Below are 16,082 nucleotides of genomic sequence, written 5' to 3'. Positions count from 1 at the left end.
CCCCAGCATAGTATTCATATGAAGTAGTTCAAGAGGTTTTATTTTCATACAAAAGCCTTTCACACATGCATCAGGAACAGGGTTTTTTTTTTTAAGTTTTTTTTTTTTTTGTCTGTAATTGAAAATATATTTTAATTCTTATCTATTTAATCTTTATTAATTTGTCAATTTTACTCTGAATAAAATGGTAGTTTTAGTACTTTAAAAAGGCATTCAGTTTACTAGAATTTTTTGTGACAAACATTTTTAGACATTATTCAAACAATAAACATACAAATTTGAACTTTTTTTTGTATTACATTTTATTGTAAACAAATAAAAATGTTGCTTTGGCTCGTTTACCGTGTTTTAATGTGTTGTTAGGAAGAGAGCGCATTCATAACATGAGACCAATTCTGCCAGAATGTAATTAGAGAAAGCTCTGTAAATGATTATTGTTGTAGCTGTAGTGTGGACTTAACTATTCTCATAGTATTAGAACGATTATTAAAAATGATAGTTATCGTCCTTGTGAATGGACCTTAAAGGGTTAGTTCACCCACAAATGAAAATTCTGTCATTAATTACTTACCCTCATGTCGTTCGACACCCGTAAGACCTCCGTTCATCTTCAGAACACAAATGAAGATATTTTAGTTGAAATCTGATGGCTCTGAAAGGCCTCCATTGGCACAATGCACGGTACACTCTCAAGACCCTTAAAAGGTACTAAAGACGTTACAAAGTCCATCTCACTACAGTGGTTCTACAATAACTTTATGGAGTGACAATAGTTTTTGTGCGCAAAAAACCCCTAAATAACGACTTATATAGTGATGAAGATTTCAAAACACGGCATCATGAAGCTTCGAAGCGTTATGAATCAGTGAGTTGAATCATGTTTCGGATCGCGCGTCAAACCCATAGACTGTAAAAAAATGGTCAAACCGCCAAACTGCTGAAATTTGGCGATTCAAACCGCTGAATCGACTCACTGATTCATAACGCTTCAAAGCTTCATGATGCCATGTTTTGAAATCTTCATCACTATATAAGTTGTTATTTAGGGGTTTTTTGCGCACAAAAACTATTATCGTCACTCCATAAAGTTATTGTAGAACAACTGTAGTGAGATGGACTTTGTAACGACGTCTTTAGTACCTTTTAAGAGTCTTGATAGTGAACCGTGCATTGTGCCAATGGAGGCCTTTCAGAGCCATCAGATTTCAACTAAAATATCTTCATTTGTGTTCCAAAGATGAACGGAGGTCTCACGGGTGTCGAACGACATGAGGGTAAGTCATTAATGACAGAATTTTCATTTTTGGGTGAACTAACCCTTTAAAGTCAGCACGAAACAGAAGTTGCTACGGTCTTTTTTCCCCCTTTTGTGCCGTGTATCCGAGTGCATGTATATCCGGCTTCATGAACAACGAAAAAAGTAAATGATGTGCACAGATAAATCATTTATACTAAATACTGTAATTTTCCATGAAAAATAACAGTTTTGATTTAATGTTGACTTTAACACAACAGTAACACAAGAGCTTGTCCTTGCTTCAACAATAGCATTTTTTATTTGGCTTCTTATCCTGTTGTTTCTGTATACTCTGGATGTCTTCTCCATTCTCCACATCATGGTGACTTTTGAGCTGTAGAGAGTGTGGCACAAACAACTGTAACCTAATACTGCTGCTTTTTTGGTCAAGCTGAGTATTAACTCTTTCCTCGCCAAACACAGAATGCCACCAATGTAACCCCTCAGGTCCTCGCCCCACTCTGTGCGGCCTCGAACCCAGGTCTCCGGCATGGTAGGCGGGGGTTCTAAGTGTCGCTAGTGTGGCTCTTGAAGCCAGGGGAGTGAGGTTTACCTGCACAGATCTCACTGGCTGGCCTCCGTTGTGTAAAATAAAGCGATCATCAACATTCAACAGTATATAAATAAAAACTGCCTAATGTTACTGAATGAAATGTCGACCCAGGATGAGCTACAGGACTGTGTAAAGGTGTTGATGAACCTGATTTACTCCATCTGTTTTGATCATCGTTCTGAATTGGATCCAGATGTAGTCTTTAACAAAAACATGATTTTCTCAGCTTTTTGCTCAAAATGTTGCTTTTTTTTTAATAAAACTTATTCAACCCATATTCAAGTGTTGATAAAAAAAGAATGAATGAAGCTAGAATACAAATTCTAAAACAAAGCTGGCAGCTTTTTTTTTTTTTAAACCGCTGGCAGGGAAAGAGTTAAATGCTCAGTTAGGACTGGCTAGTGTCTCAGATCGAAAACTAAATTCAGTATTTGTTTAAATAATCCAGATTTAGTCTTGGTTATACGAAAAGATTGAACTCACATACTGCAGGGCCGCTCGTGCTGCACTGTGAAAGGCCTTGTCCACGCCAATGTCTTCCTTGGCACTACATTCAAAATATTCAGCCCCGATTTCACTGCACCACTTCTGGGCTTTGTTTGGGGACACCTGTCAATGAAATCCTTCTATCAGTTATAAGCAAAGAAATATATTATTGCCCGGTTTTACAGACGAGGCTTAAGTGTAGTCCCAGACTAAATCGCATGTTTGAGCTGTTTTAACTGAAAGCAACTTGCACTTACATATCTTAAATTATGTCAATGCCATTGTTTTGTCTAAAGATGCAAGTATTGTTTAAGGCACAATGACCTATTTTAACTAAGGCCTAATCCTGGCTTAATCTAAGGCTTGTCTGTGAAGCCTTGATCTATAGCTTATAATGCAATAGAGCTGGCTAACCTCCCGATGATCCAAGTCAATTTTATTGCCGAGCACTATGAAAGGGAAGGCCGAGGGGTCAGAAGGACAAGCCTGCACCAGGAACTCTTTCTTCCAGACGTCTAGTGCATCGAATGAGATGGGCGAGGTAACATCAAACACTAGGAGGCAGCAGTGAGCTCCACGATACAGTGCGGTACCCAGGGAATGAAACCGCTCTGTACCTGCAGTGTCCCAGATCTGGGGGAAAAACAGCTGAGTATTGCATGACATAGTTTGTAGAGCCCTATTCGGTCAGTTGAGATGTAACCCGTGTTATTGTAATGAAAACTGTCTGTGGATTCTGTGGACGACATGAAGTGAACATAAATGGGTTTAACATAAATGAATGTAAATCTATCTCACCTGAAGCATCACTGAAATTTTATCAATAGTGACTTCTTTAGCAAGGAAATCTACCCCAATTGTGGCACGATACAAATTCGTAAAGCGATGGTCAACAAACCGGGTCATAAATGAAGATTTTCCCACTCTGTTCAGACAAAAAAAAAGGGGACAACTAACTGACCAGAGAATTAACTGGTGAATTATACTATCAACTACAATATAGTGCATTGACCTTGAGTTACAGAACCAGCTACTTCTGTAAATATGAACTTTTTAGAAACACAAGCAGCTGTTGAGGTTTTTCATGTTTATAGTCGCCTCTTTTAGTTTCTTTCTGTACTTCCTTGTTTTTGTTTAACAGTATATAGGTTTATGGGTAACACTTTATATTACGGTGTCATTTTTACATATGTTACATAGCTACTATAATAATAACCATAAATTATGCATAATTACATGCAACTAACTCTAAACCGAACCAACTCCTAACCCTATAGTAAGTATATTACTCAGTTCTTAAATATGTAATTACAGTGTTAAAAAGGCACCTTAAAATAAAGGGATACACTTTAAGGTGCCATTGTTACAGTGTAATTATATATTTAAGAACTGAATAATATTAATTAACAACATGAACTTATAGGGTTAGGGTGGGATTAGAGTTTGGTCGAGGGTTAGTTGCATGTAATTATGCATAATTTATGCATCCTCTGATGGCTACTTCCAGCAGGATAATGCACCATGTCACAAAGCTCGAATCATTTCAAATTGGTTTCTTGAACATGACAATGAGTTCACTGTACTAAAATGGCCCCCACAGTCACCAGATCTCAACCCAATAGAGCATCTTTTGGGATGTGGTGGAACGGGAGCTTCGTGCCCTGGATGTGCCTCCCACAAATCTCCATCAACTGCAAGATGCTATCCAATCAATATGGGCCAAAATTTCTAAAGAATGCTTTCAGCACCTTGTTGAATCAATGCCACGTAGAATTAAGGCAGTTCTGAAGGCGAAAGGAGGTCAAACACAGTATTAGTATGGTGTTCCTAATAATCCTTTAGGTGAGTGTATACAGACTGTATATTTAACAGCCATTACTTGTCTACTTAGAAAACTTTGTAATCTTTAAAACAAGCATTCAAATGTATTTACAGTATTGTTTTTATTAAATATAATGCAACCTTGGCGAATAAAAGTATCACATTCTCTCAGAAACATATACCAAACCTTTGAAGGGTAGAATAATTGATGTCTTTGTTGTTCTTGCAAAATACTCTGGACAACAATAGGATGCTGGAAAAGCTGTTATTCGTATATGTAAAATGCTTTGCATGCTTTAGATTTACCAGCATTACTTTCTAAGCCAGACACTCACCCAGAGTTTCCGATAAGAATCACTTTCAAGTGTGGTGTGCTCCATTCAGTCATGATAAAAATAACCAAAGCTGTCTTCAATGAAAGGAGGTCATGAACAAACTCATCTCAACACTTTTCCTTGTTGCATTTCAGACAGTAGCGTATGTCCTGTTCGTATCACTGATCCATAAGAAAACATGGTAAAATAGGTAATGGTTAACCACCTTAGCAGTGCAAGGTAAACAAACGCCTTGCTAAACTAAACAGGTGGTGTAGGCTAACAAAAATGTATGATGCAGTTTTAAATTTCTTTATTTTTCAGTATAGGTTTAGACTGTTTGGAAAGTTTATTTATGCATTATCTAATGCATTAATAAATGAACACTTTTAGAGCATTTATTTATCTAAGTTAATGGTAAGTTATAAATTAGTGATCCATGAAATTGATCTATGACATTATGTTGAATATCAAAGTTTTTTTTGTCTATTTGTAAATGAGTTTTTTAGATTTGTGGAGTTTATATAAAACTATGCCTCCCAGTCACTGTTTGGATTTAAATAGGCAAATGCTTAAGAGCCTTTGGATCATTATTGCAGTGATTATGTTTCTAGCTTATATTTGGCAACAGTTCTTCTAACCAATTGATGGAGTGTGTAGCTTTTTATTTCTTATACAACCATGGAACCACATATTCCAGGATGACAATGTCAAGATTCGTCCGGCTCAAACTGTGAAAGAATGGTTGGGAGGAAGCATGAAGAATCATTTTCACACAGTCCAGACCTTAAATGAATTGGAAGTGAATTTTGGGATGTGCTGGAGGAGACTTTACAGAATGCTTAACTCGTGCATTGTCAATACAAGATCTGGACCAAAAATGTATGCACCTCTTGATGGAAAATACATCACACCATGTATTTCCATCAAGAAGTGCGTACATTTTTGGTCAAGGTCTAGTATTGACAATGCAAAAGTCAAGCACTCTGTAAACTGTCATGGTATGGTCAGCTTTTACAGATCATTGTAATATACACTAATCTTTGAAATAACTTGGTTCCACATATAATACCATACATTTGATAATAATTCAGTACCGTGATGTAATGTGATACAATTTAACATGGTACCGCCACAGTACTGCTTTGTAATCGTAACTTATCATCATTAATTTTGCTTTCAAAGTACAAAATATAGCGGCAAACACTTGGCAGAACCGCTATGTCAGAGGTCCTCGCATGGGAGGTGTCTTGCTCTGTGTCAGTTAAGGGTGTGGAGGCCAAAACTGTAAGTTGTAACAGTGAATATTGAGACCTCCTTAACTGAAACGTGGTTTTGACTAACTTACCTCACAAAACACAGACAAACAAACTTAGCTGATACCTTTGAGTCACACTATACTTATGGGAGCTGTGGCTTTGAGGTCAGGTACACATCCTCTTTAAAAGTTTAGAATTTCACCTCTAACATGTTATGCATTACTCTCTCTATGAGATTAATGCATAACACGTTAGAGCATATATATTGTAACATTACTTTAAGATACTTTCACATTTAGTTCTACAACATAAATTCAAATGTGCAATTGTAAACAATTGAATTGCCAAGAATGCAATTCTTTTGAACTCTCTATTCATCAAAGAAATCGAAACAAAATGTATCATGGTTTACATAAAAATATTAAGCATTGATAATACAATAATTTTTTCTTAAAGCAGCAAATCAGCATATTAGAATGATTTCTGAAGGATCATGTGACACCGAAGACTGGAGTAATGATGCTGAAATGCTGTTTTGATTACACAGGAATACATTACATTTTACAAGTGCATGCGTTTATGTGCTTGAAAAATCTGACAAACCATAGTTACTTTCTTGTTACTTGTTGAAAGCCGCTATTCTAAAAACAAATGAGAAATTCCCCAGGGAAGCGATGGTGAACAGCCTTCCGTGTTAGCCAACAAATTGACGACATGAGTGAACAGCTTTATCGGTTATGTTGTGGATGCAGTGGTGGGGAGGAGGGACAGACTGGAAATTATTTCAGTGCGATATATCCTCTTACAGTCTGCAACCCATAGACAAGAACATTCTGTGTTCTCTCACTTGGACTTATCTTTGGGATAAGACTTTTGACTAGAAATGATTTTAGAGTCTTGAGGATGAGATATGTCATTATTTGGGAATGAAGATAATTGCTGGCAATAACACATACCTTTTGTGGACGATCTGAACGAAATTCATTCTAACTTTGGAAATAAAATGAAATTAGCAGTCGGGGCAGAATGAGAGAGGCGGTCCTTTGAGTTGAACCCTCATGACACAGAGCCGCTCAGCTGGCTGTGTGAGGCAGAGATAAGGGCCTGCTTTCATGGAAGTTTCTTTCCTTGGAACTGGAGCACTGCCCCAAGAACCCACAACTGCCCCAACCCTTCTGGCCTTTCTGCTCTGGCTCCTGCACCATCCTGACCAGTAACAGTTCCCGCAGGAGTCTTGTGTCACTCACCAACTGAAACATCTTTTTTGGATCCACATGGGCATTGTGTATTTGGCACCTGGATCTGATTACTTCCTGGTTTAAGGAATGGATATCATTATACTAACAGAAATGCAAAAAGTGATTGTATGAGTATGTTACACGTATAGCTGTACTGAGTTATTTTCGGTTTCACTTTATTTTGATGGTCCCTTTTGATGGTCCCCAACACATTCTGTTGACTATAAGTAACGTTGCACCTAAATGTACTCTCATTAGGGTGTTAGTAGAGTATAAGACTGGTAGGTTTAGGGTTAGAATAAGTTGACATGTAGTTGCAAAGTTATTTATGGCCAGGAGAATGTATGTTGGAAGCTGATCATCACAATAAAGAGGCAGCAGATATCAAGCAGACAGTCTACTAATACTCTAACGAGAGTTGGTTGACACATAGATGCAATGTTACTTATAGTCAACAGAATGTTCAAAAGAACATAAAAATAAAGTGCTATCTTATTTTCTTTTGGGTTATGGAGAGACAAATGCAATGCAATATTTTGGAATAAAATAAATAGGTCTCTCTCTCTCTCGGTCCAAATGAGGAAAGCAGCTTATAAATCATAATCAGTGATGTAAAAATGTAGAAAGTTTGGGTGATGGGTAGGTTTAGGGTCAAAAATAATTTGTCAATGTCTGCATAAAACAAGAAAACCAAACATGTGACTGTGTGTGTATGTGTGGTCCAGGTAAACCCTACATTTTGAGGATAAAATTTCCCCACAAAAATATCCGACATCCTTGTCTGTGGGGACCCCATGAGTAAAACAGCTTATAAATCATGCGTCTGTGCGTGTGTGTGCGTGCATGTGTGTGTGTGTGTGTGTGTGTGTGTGTGTGTGTGTGTGAGTGTGTGTTTGTGTGTGTGTGTGTGTGTGTGTGTGAAAAAGAGAAGGTTGTAGGGTGTCACTATTCCTGTGAGTTTGTTCATGTACTGTCATTGCTACTCTTACGATTCCCCAGCCTCCCACTCCAATCTTGATAACCTCTTATCACAGTTCAGCAGCCAGCACACACACACATAGCCACCAGCCACATCCCTCAACACTGCCACTGCCTGCTGCCTCTCTCTCTCTCTCTCTCTGGTCTTCAGAAAGATCTTTCTCTTTGGCAGTCTTTTGTGAGGGGATCAGCTTAATATACAAGTATTATTCTAAAAATGGGAAAATACATAATAAAAAATAAATGCATTTATATATATAGTTTTACATCTTTACAAAAGTTTTTGTTATAGGTCATGACTTGTAACTTTAAAAATGTTTAGTACAGAAATCAAGTTTTGTGTTTAATCATTTGTTTTTAAAATGAGAGTTCACTCGTATAATTCAATTCGTTTTATAGCAGAATGCTCAACCACACTATTCCACTGTATGAAAGTGAATGGGGGCCATGGATGTCAAGAAAGCACATGTTTATTTAAATTTGGGCCTGTTGCTCACACAAAACTATCATACTGCTCTAGGAAAATTGTGTGCAAGTCGTATGGTCGACTTTTACGATGCTCTTGTTCTTATGGGTGTTTTGTAGCTTGACAGCCCCTACTCACCATCCACTTTCACTTTTGTGTTCCACTGAAGAAAGTTTTACAGGTTCGGAATGGCATAAGGGTGAGTAAATGAAATTTTCGCATAACTATCCTAATGTAACAATATATTAGCCTATGTATGCTAAAGTTCTAAAATAGGGCCTTATGTAAATCAATAACTTGGCCCTTGTTTAAGGATTTGCTTCTCTGGATCTCATCCCAGTTTCCCTGAAAATTATAAATGCACAATGGTGGAGGGAAGTTGAAAGTGTTTTGACTGTCAAATGACAGTGACAGTCTACGTCTTGTGCTCAGGCAGGCCGTGCTGCGTCCATATCTCTGACCATGATTGCAGCATTTGAGTTTATTTGCATTACTGTTCTTTGCTGAGCTGCACCAGGGAAAAGTGTTTTTGCATTTTCATTTGCTTTGTTCACAGTCACCGTTTCCATTCGGGCTGGTCTTTGTTACTTCTTTGTGCCGTTTAAATTCCTGAATTTATTGTGTATGTGCCATACTTAACATTTTTTTTTCTTTTTCACATAAGTGCTTCTTTATAATTGTTGTGCTTGAATCATATGCACGATAAGTTTATGGTTGTTGTAAACTAGGGTTTCTCGTATTCTCTGTGGAAATTTCTCAGACAATGAACTGTTAGATTTCCCTCTTTATCTTTTTATATAACCTCTGGTTTGTTCTGTGAGAACGTATATAGAATAACTGGTATCATTTACCAATTTTTCTGTTCTAGTGAACCAAAAAGCTCAATAACTGATTGACGTTTGAGTGTGATATCTGAATAGTAAACAATTTTGTGTTCAAAATCATGCCCTATAGCTGATCACAATCATAATGGTCAAGAATATTTATACAAACCAACATTGTTAAACTGATCTATACTTAGTTGCTGTGTCAGCCAGAGCTCTGACTGCCATTTAATATTCAAAACGCTAAGCATGGCCGTATGGTAGGAGTGTCCAAAAAAGTACCCCAACCCCACCCATTGGTGCCCTACAATTTTAAATGAAGTTGCTAGTTCCTAAAGACTGAAGGAGATAAGCAAGCGAGCAGAGATCCAGTACACTCTCAAGCCGTCCTCCATGATCTGTGCAGTGGTGTGAATCTACTCACCTGATAAACAAGATACTCAATACATCAATTTGCAGGTAAGTTCTTCTAGTTCTAGCCAGTGAATGTGTATCAGCACGTACTGACAAAATTATTTTCTGTTTAGATATGGAAGAGAGTATTTTCTTATTCATTTAATAGGCCTACATCTTTAATATCTGCCAAATTTGTGATATACTGGGTGCTGACATGTAGGATTTTGTTACTTAAAAAGAAGCCATACCAATCAGTCAACATTTAACCAATACATAAATGTGTGTGCTGTTTGCAATTATTATTTGCAATTAAATTATAATTATCGACAATTATTATGCAATTATTTTTGCTATTATTACAGCACATTTTAAAACAATGTTAGATGAGCATTTAATAAGCAAACTGTATTTAAGAGCTTGCAACAATAATTTAAAAGAGATTGAGCCAGAATCAGATGTTAATTACTAGACAAATGTCAAAATATTCCAATGGTTTCCCTGCATTTATTCAAATTGTATTGTAATTATTATTACTATTAGGCCTATCCAGATTTCAATTCACAAAAATATAATTCTGAATGTGTTACTGCCTGTGTTTGTAACTGATTAATTAACATACAACGAGATATAATGCATAATACTGTTATTAAATACATAATTTTTATAAATATAATTAACAATTTTAATAGCGTTAATATTCTATTTCTAAATGTAACTGTTTGTAAAGAGCATATTTCTATAGCGTTAATATTCTATTTCTAAATGTAACTGTTTGTAAAGAGCATATTTCTCAGACAAACGTGTAGGCTAAATGGGTCGTTCACGCTATGATTCAAAATTCGTTCAACATTGTTCCATTGATTGCAGAGCATTATGCTAATATGCACATCAAAAGGACTGGATGTATTCTGACATTTTCAGTGTGTGCAATCATTAAGCAGACTGATAATAATAAACCAGTTATCAGGAGAATATGTGATGCTATTCATAATCACTCAACTATTGACGGTTTTTCTGTTTAACATGTTATACCATTGACTGACGGAAATTAAGAAAATATATTCCAACATTATTAATTATGTCCATATATCCAATCCGATTTTGTTCAATTTAACAAAAATATTTAGTTAATTATAGCTAATGTCTGAGGTTTGTTGAGTTTAGGCTAATTTAACTAATTTAAATTTAAGCTGCTTTCTAGCTAAAGCTAAAGACAAAAATGAAACAAAACATTAAAAAGCTGAGCATATCTGAGCTCTTAGCCTATACAGCAATATACAGATATGTACCTACAAATTCTGAGCTAGCTGTAAATACTTTTTTAAAAAAACTGATGGATTAAAAAAAAAAAAAAAATTATATGCTTCAAGACCAAAAATCAATGTATAGGACTATTTTTCAGGACAGATATTTCATCAATATTAATCGATATTGATCTTGCTTGACCGTTATTCTGTTTTTCAAAGGCAATATGGTCTTTCTGTTAATCTTTTAATAGTCAATTCCCATAAGGGAGTGAACGTTGTTGTGAGCTAATGCTAACTGTTATGAATGCCTGTGAGAAATTCAGACATACTGATGTATTTTTAGTGCTGACTTTTTGCCACAGTCAAATGAGGACCTTTTAAAGGGAAGTGTGACAGGCCGTATACTGTCTATACCTTGATTTAAAAAAAAAAAAAAAAAACGGACCAAGGAGGTCTATAATACCTGTCAGGCTAGGCCTATCTGTTAGCATTCCCATTCATCTTTATGGCAGCTATAAGAATTGTGAAAAATGTTTTGAAGTATTTTTTAACTGTTAAAAAAGTATGAAATCATCATTTCATCATCCACATTTATTTCTCCAATTTGAAAGATGGAGAACTCATCTGACCAGTCTCGTTGGGTGTCCCCCAGTCTGATCAGTCCCGACCCATTAGCAAACTACACCACAGAGCCTGGTTTACTGCCACCCGGTGAAGAGGATGAGATCTTCTACTCCAGTTCTGAGGCTGACTTACTCCCATCTTATTATTCCACTAGTGGCCAGAGCCGAGCCTCATTGTCTTACAGACACAGTCCAGGTGAGATTCTCACTGCTGTTAGAGTGAAATGTGCCATTTTTGCATCACCGAATGGTATTGCAATTATAATAAGAGCAGTAGGAGTTGTTTGAAAACATGCAACCATTGTTTCACTGGTTTCCGCACCACCATAAAGGGATAGTTCACCCAAAGAGAAAAAGTCTATTATTTTACTCGCTCTAATGTTGTTTCAAACTTGTATGACCTTCTTCTGAACTCAATGTCTCAATGGTTGATTGTCCATATAGGCCTAATGAAAGTCTCCATTGACTGCATAGACAAACGTCCTTTAAACTATCACTTTAAAGTCAATATTGAGGTACATTATAGTCTAAATGTGTTACTTTTTTATTCCATTGAAATAGTTCGCCAAGTCTACTCCTCTCCATCGATTCTGGGAAACATTCAGTGGCTGGACAACTCTGCAGGTCACTCTGTAAACTCTTCCTATAACCCCACATCCACTGTCTGGGCAAGCAGCCCATTCACAAAGACGCCTCTTCACCCTCACACCTCCACGTCCATCTACCCGAACAGTGTGACCCCATCTTTCACATCCCCCAAAGAGGGATTCCCTTCCCCGAGTCGTGATGGGAAGGAAAGTCCCAGGCTCCAGGAAGTCCTGAAAGCAGAGCGTCTGAGTCCCATGGGTGGAGGGGGAAGCAGCTTTCTCAATCTGAGTTCAGCCACCGGAGGTGTGTATGGTGCTTCTCCACACATGCTGAGTCCATACGGATCGTACATGACCACGTCACAGGACTATAGTTCAGCAGCACTCTATTCTAGCGCTGGACCCTGGATGAGCCCTTCGTCATACTCACCCAAACTTCGCAACAAGATGAGACTTTCGCCACCAGGTAAGTACATTTTCTCTAGATATGATTGAGAAGGTTAAAGATTTTGGATGATTCGGCATAATAATTACTTTTGAATTTGACAGAGGCTCGTGAATGTGTAAATTGTGGTGCCACTGCCACCCCTCTGTGGCGCCGAGATGGGACAGGCCACTACCTCTGTAATGCTTGCGGACTGTACCATAAGATGAATGGCCAGAACAGACCCCTCATCAGACCTAAAAAGAGACTGGTATGTACACAATCACAATGCACAGTTTCAAAGCAGTTTATCCTTATCATACCTTAAGAAATTCATCCCTTTTAGTAGCATCTTGCATAGTAGTTTACATTTTGCTATAATACAAGCAATCAAGCATTTGAGATTTGCTATATCATCCTACACGAGTAGCCTATGTATGCGGATAAAGTTGGACATACTTATATATCAAACAACTGTAAAAAAAAAAAAAAAAAAAAAAGATCAATAAGTTGACAACATGTTTTCGCATTGCCTTAACTCATCAAAATAAGCTAAGCAATTTTCAACCTTTTTTTATACAAGATTCAACAAATTTTCAGTTTAATGTAATTTAAGTTGAAATGACTTAAACAACTTAAATCAAAAGTTGATTGTACTCAAAAATTAAACTTTTTTTTACAGTGAACTTCATATAAAGAACTAGGTAATAATATAGTTATATTTGCAAAAAAAGATTTGCTATATAGTATACGTCGCTTTACGTGACTGCACTGTATGTATTCAAATAAAGTTGGATATAAAATCTATATCTATATATAGAGCTGTGCGATACGTTTTACATTTTTGCAACAATATAAACAATCACTCAGCTGAGATTTGCTACATAGTATATTTTACTTATGGTGAGTGTGATCTACTGTATTGTACTGTACTGTAGGGTAGAATGTACTATATCCAACTTTTATGGGCAATAATATAGTTTGACGATATAATCAAGCAGTTGAGATTTGCTATACTGCGGTATGTACAATCTATTTTACTGTACTGTATGTAACTAGGTATATAGTTATAGTTGTATTAATTCGGTATGTGGTGATCATATCAACATTTTGAAAATATACTTTGTTTGCGTGTCAGATTGTCAGCAAACGCGCTGGAACGCAGTGTGCCAACTGTCACACAAGCACTACAACACTATGGAGACGCAACGCCAGCGGCGAGCCTGTGTGCAACGCCTGCGGCCTCTATTTTAAACTGCACAATGTGAGTGTCCACATTAATACTACATTAACCAGAAGGAAAAATGGCCAAATGTAATATCTCTATTGTGCCTTTTTGCAGGTCAACAGGCCCTTAACTATGAAGAAGGATGGCATACAGACACGGAATCGCAAGGTAACTAACAGAAACAAAAAGGGCAAAAAGAGCACAGTGTCAGAGGTTTACCCTGACATGTCTCACATGGCACCCCCTGATGAGCACGTTGGACACTACTCTCTGAACCCAGGACCACTCCTTTCTTATAGCCACACCCCTCATTTATTGCCCCCTTCCTCCTTGCACTCCTCTCCCACTTTGCCCTACAGCCACCACCCAAACTCTGGCATGGTGCACACACTTGTGTAAAGGAAATGTCTATTGGACCATGAGTCATGTACATTACGTTGTACATATACTAAACACACTTCTTGCATAATCACATCGTATTTTTAAATAAAGAGAAAATTAGTAAAAGCAACTCCATTACAGTGGCAGTCTAACAGCTTGTCAGTGATTTTGAAGCCGTTGTATGAATATTGAAACAGTAACTTGGTTGCTGAAACTGTCACCTATATTATGTAATGACAAATGTAAATATTTATGATTTTAGGCCTTATTGTATGTGCTATAATCATACCATTATGACTTCTTTTGAGATGTTCAATAAATGTCTTGTAATTAAATGTTTTGAGGCATACATTTTTTTTAGCTAATATCCACCTTACTTTTAACATAAGAGTGGGAATGGCCATTTGTTTCTTGAACCACAGCTACTTCTTTCAGCTGTACAAAAATAGTTTTATGCTGCTTGAAACTGCAAAGTTATATAATAATTATAATTAATTAAGTTTTACTGTACTTGGTTACTCTTCTTTTTACTTTAATGGCTGTAAACTCAGAGAAGTTGGCAAAACTCAAATAATTTGAGGAAATATATTTTTTATATATATATATATATATAGTTAAGGAATTTAAAGTTTAAGCAAGGATAACTTGCATATTACATTTTTTTACTCATACATTTTAATTGCTCTGAACTTGAAATATTTGAGTAATCTCATACATTTAACTTAAAATTATCATGTGATCTCAATTTAAATATTTTTAGTAGTGGAAACTTGGCTAGCTTTAACTTGCTAATTCAACAATTGCTTCCTTGCTAATTGGTAACACAATACTTGATAGCATTAGCATAGCACTTGCTGAATAAGTACAGCAATATAAAATATTTAACATTGGTTCTCAATACAAGCTCATGCTTCATGTAAAACAACAACACAGAAACTATCAAAACTATAACATTAAATACTACTAAATCTCCCACTTAACATTAATCTTGCACCAAAAACATTATATAACACTTAATTTTAGCATTTACTCTCCCTTTCGAATGGCATGGCAAAGCATGCTGGAAAATAGAAAGTTTCAGATAAATTTAAGTTTAAATTAAAAGAAACAAGTTAAGAAAACTCAAAACAATAAAACAATTCAGATTACTTAAAATATGTCAGTTTTTTTAACTCAAAAGAAAAAGAAAGTTCTAAATATTCATAAAAGTTAATTTGATAGAACTAATTTGTTTCATTTGAGTTGGCTCTACTCAAACCAATTCATTTTGGGCTAGGGTTAGGGTTTACAGTAAATCGGAAGTCTCGCACATTCATGGAAAATAGCTTAATTCTGCTATGCAAAATAAAGTGGATCAGTAATTAATGTGACCCCCTTACATCATATTATTCTGGATATCATTGAGCAAGATCACCTAAAGTCATTTTTAAATAAAAAATTATCAGGTGTGGTCAAAACTCATCATGTTTGGATACAAATCAATTCACAGAAATGTATAACATTTGCACAAATTTTGTTTTCGTTCCAAAAAAAGATACTGAAGAATATATTATATACACACAACCCTGTATGATTTATACATTTACGTTTCTTTTTAGGAAAGCAAACAAAATAGCGTGTGTAATTTTATACATTTGTGTGAATAACTTTCAAAGGTGAGCACTTTCAGTGTGGTGATGGTATTTAAATTTTGCAAACTGTTTTAGACCTTGTGGTTTGAAGCTCGCTATTTGGACTTCATGTCACTTCAGCTATGCAATAATAGTGTCATTGTCCATTCATCCACTCTGCAGAGGCTTTAACAATTGATCTGCTTTTGGAGCATGAACATGCAAATGAAACACTTTCCATAAAGCTGGAGGAGGGCGACAAAAACATTTAACCAAGCTTCCACTTGTACCAGGTCCTAAATTTAGCTCACACGGAAAAACTGTTATATCTGTGTACACAATGCAACTGC

At 36.3% G+C, this 16,082-nt stretch overlaps 2 protein-coding genes across 2 annotated transcripts; one reads left to right on the top strand and one right to left on the bottom strand.

The window, feature by feature from the left end:
- Positions 1 to 1,538: 1,538 nt before the first annotated feature.
- LOC307143420 (ras-related protein Rab-7a) lies at positions 1,539 to 4,670 on the bottom strand (the record flags this gene model as incomplete). Its single annotated transcript, XM_079844963.1, has 5 exons — positions 4,493 to 4,670; positions 3,135 to 3,261; positions 2,751 to 2,969; positions 2,334 to 2,459; positions 1,539 to 1,631 (listed from the first exon to the last, which is right to left on the bottom strand). Exons 1-5 carry the CDS (start codon positions 4,543 to 4,545, stop codon positions 1,539 to 1,541), a joined length of 618 nt encoding a protein of 205 aa, XP_079701089.1. The 5' UTR covers positions 4,546 to 4,670.
- A 3,789-nt stretch (positions 4,671 to 8,459) lies between these two features.
- On the top strand, positions 8,460 to 14,470 carry gata1a (GATA binding protein 1a). Its single transcript, XM_079844952.1, has 6 exons — positions 8,460 to 9,695; positions 11,491 to 11,698; positions 12,064 to 12,555; positions 12,639 to 12,784; positions 13,652 to 13,777; positions 13,856 to 14,470. The coding sequence occupies exons 2-6, from the start codon at positions 11,491 to 11,493 to the stop codon at positions 14,138 to 14,140; spliced, it is 1,257 nt and encodes a 418-aa protein (XP_079701078.1). The 5' UTR covers positions 8,460 to 9,695; the 3' UTR covers positions 14,141 to 14,470.
- The last annotated feature ends 1,612 nt before the right edge of the window (positions 14,471 to 16,082 follow it).

This window comes from Gobio gobio, assembly GCF_949357685.1.
Source record: "Gobio gobio genome assembly, chromosome: 19".
Taxonomy (NCBI): Eukaryota; Metazoa; Chordata; class Actinopteri; order Cypriniformes; family Gobionidae; genus Gobio; species Gobio gobio.
This window is presented reverse-complemented; position numbering and strand designations above follow the sequence as displayed.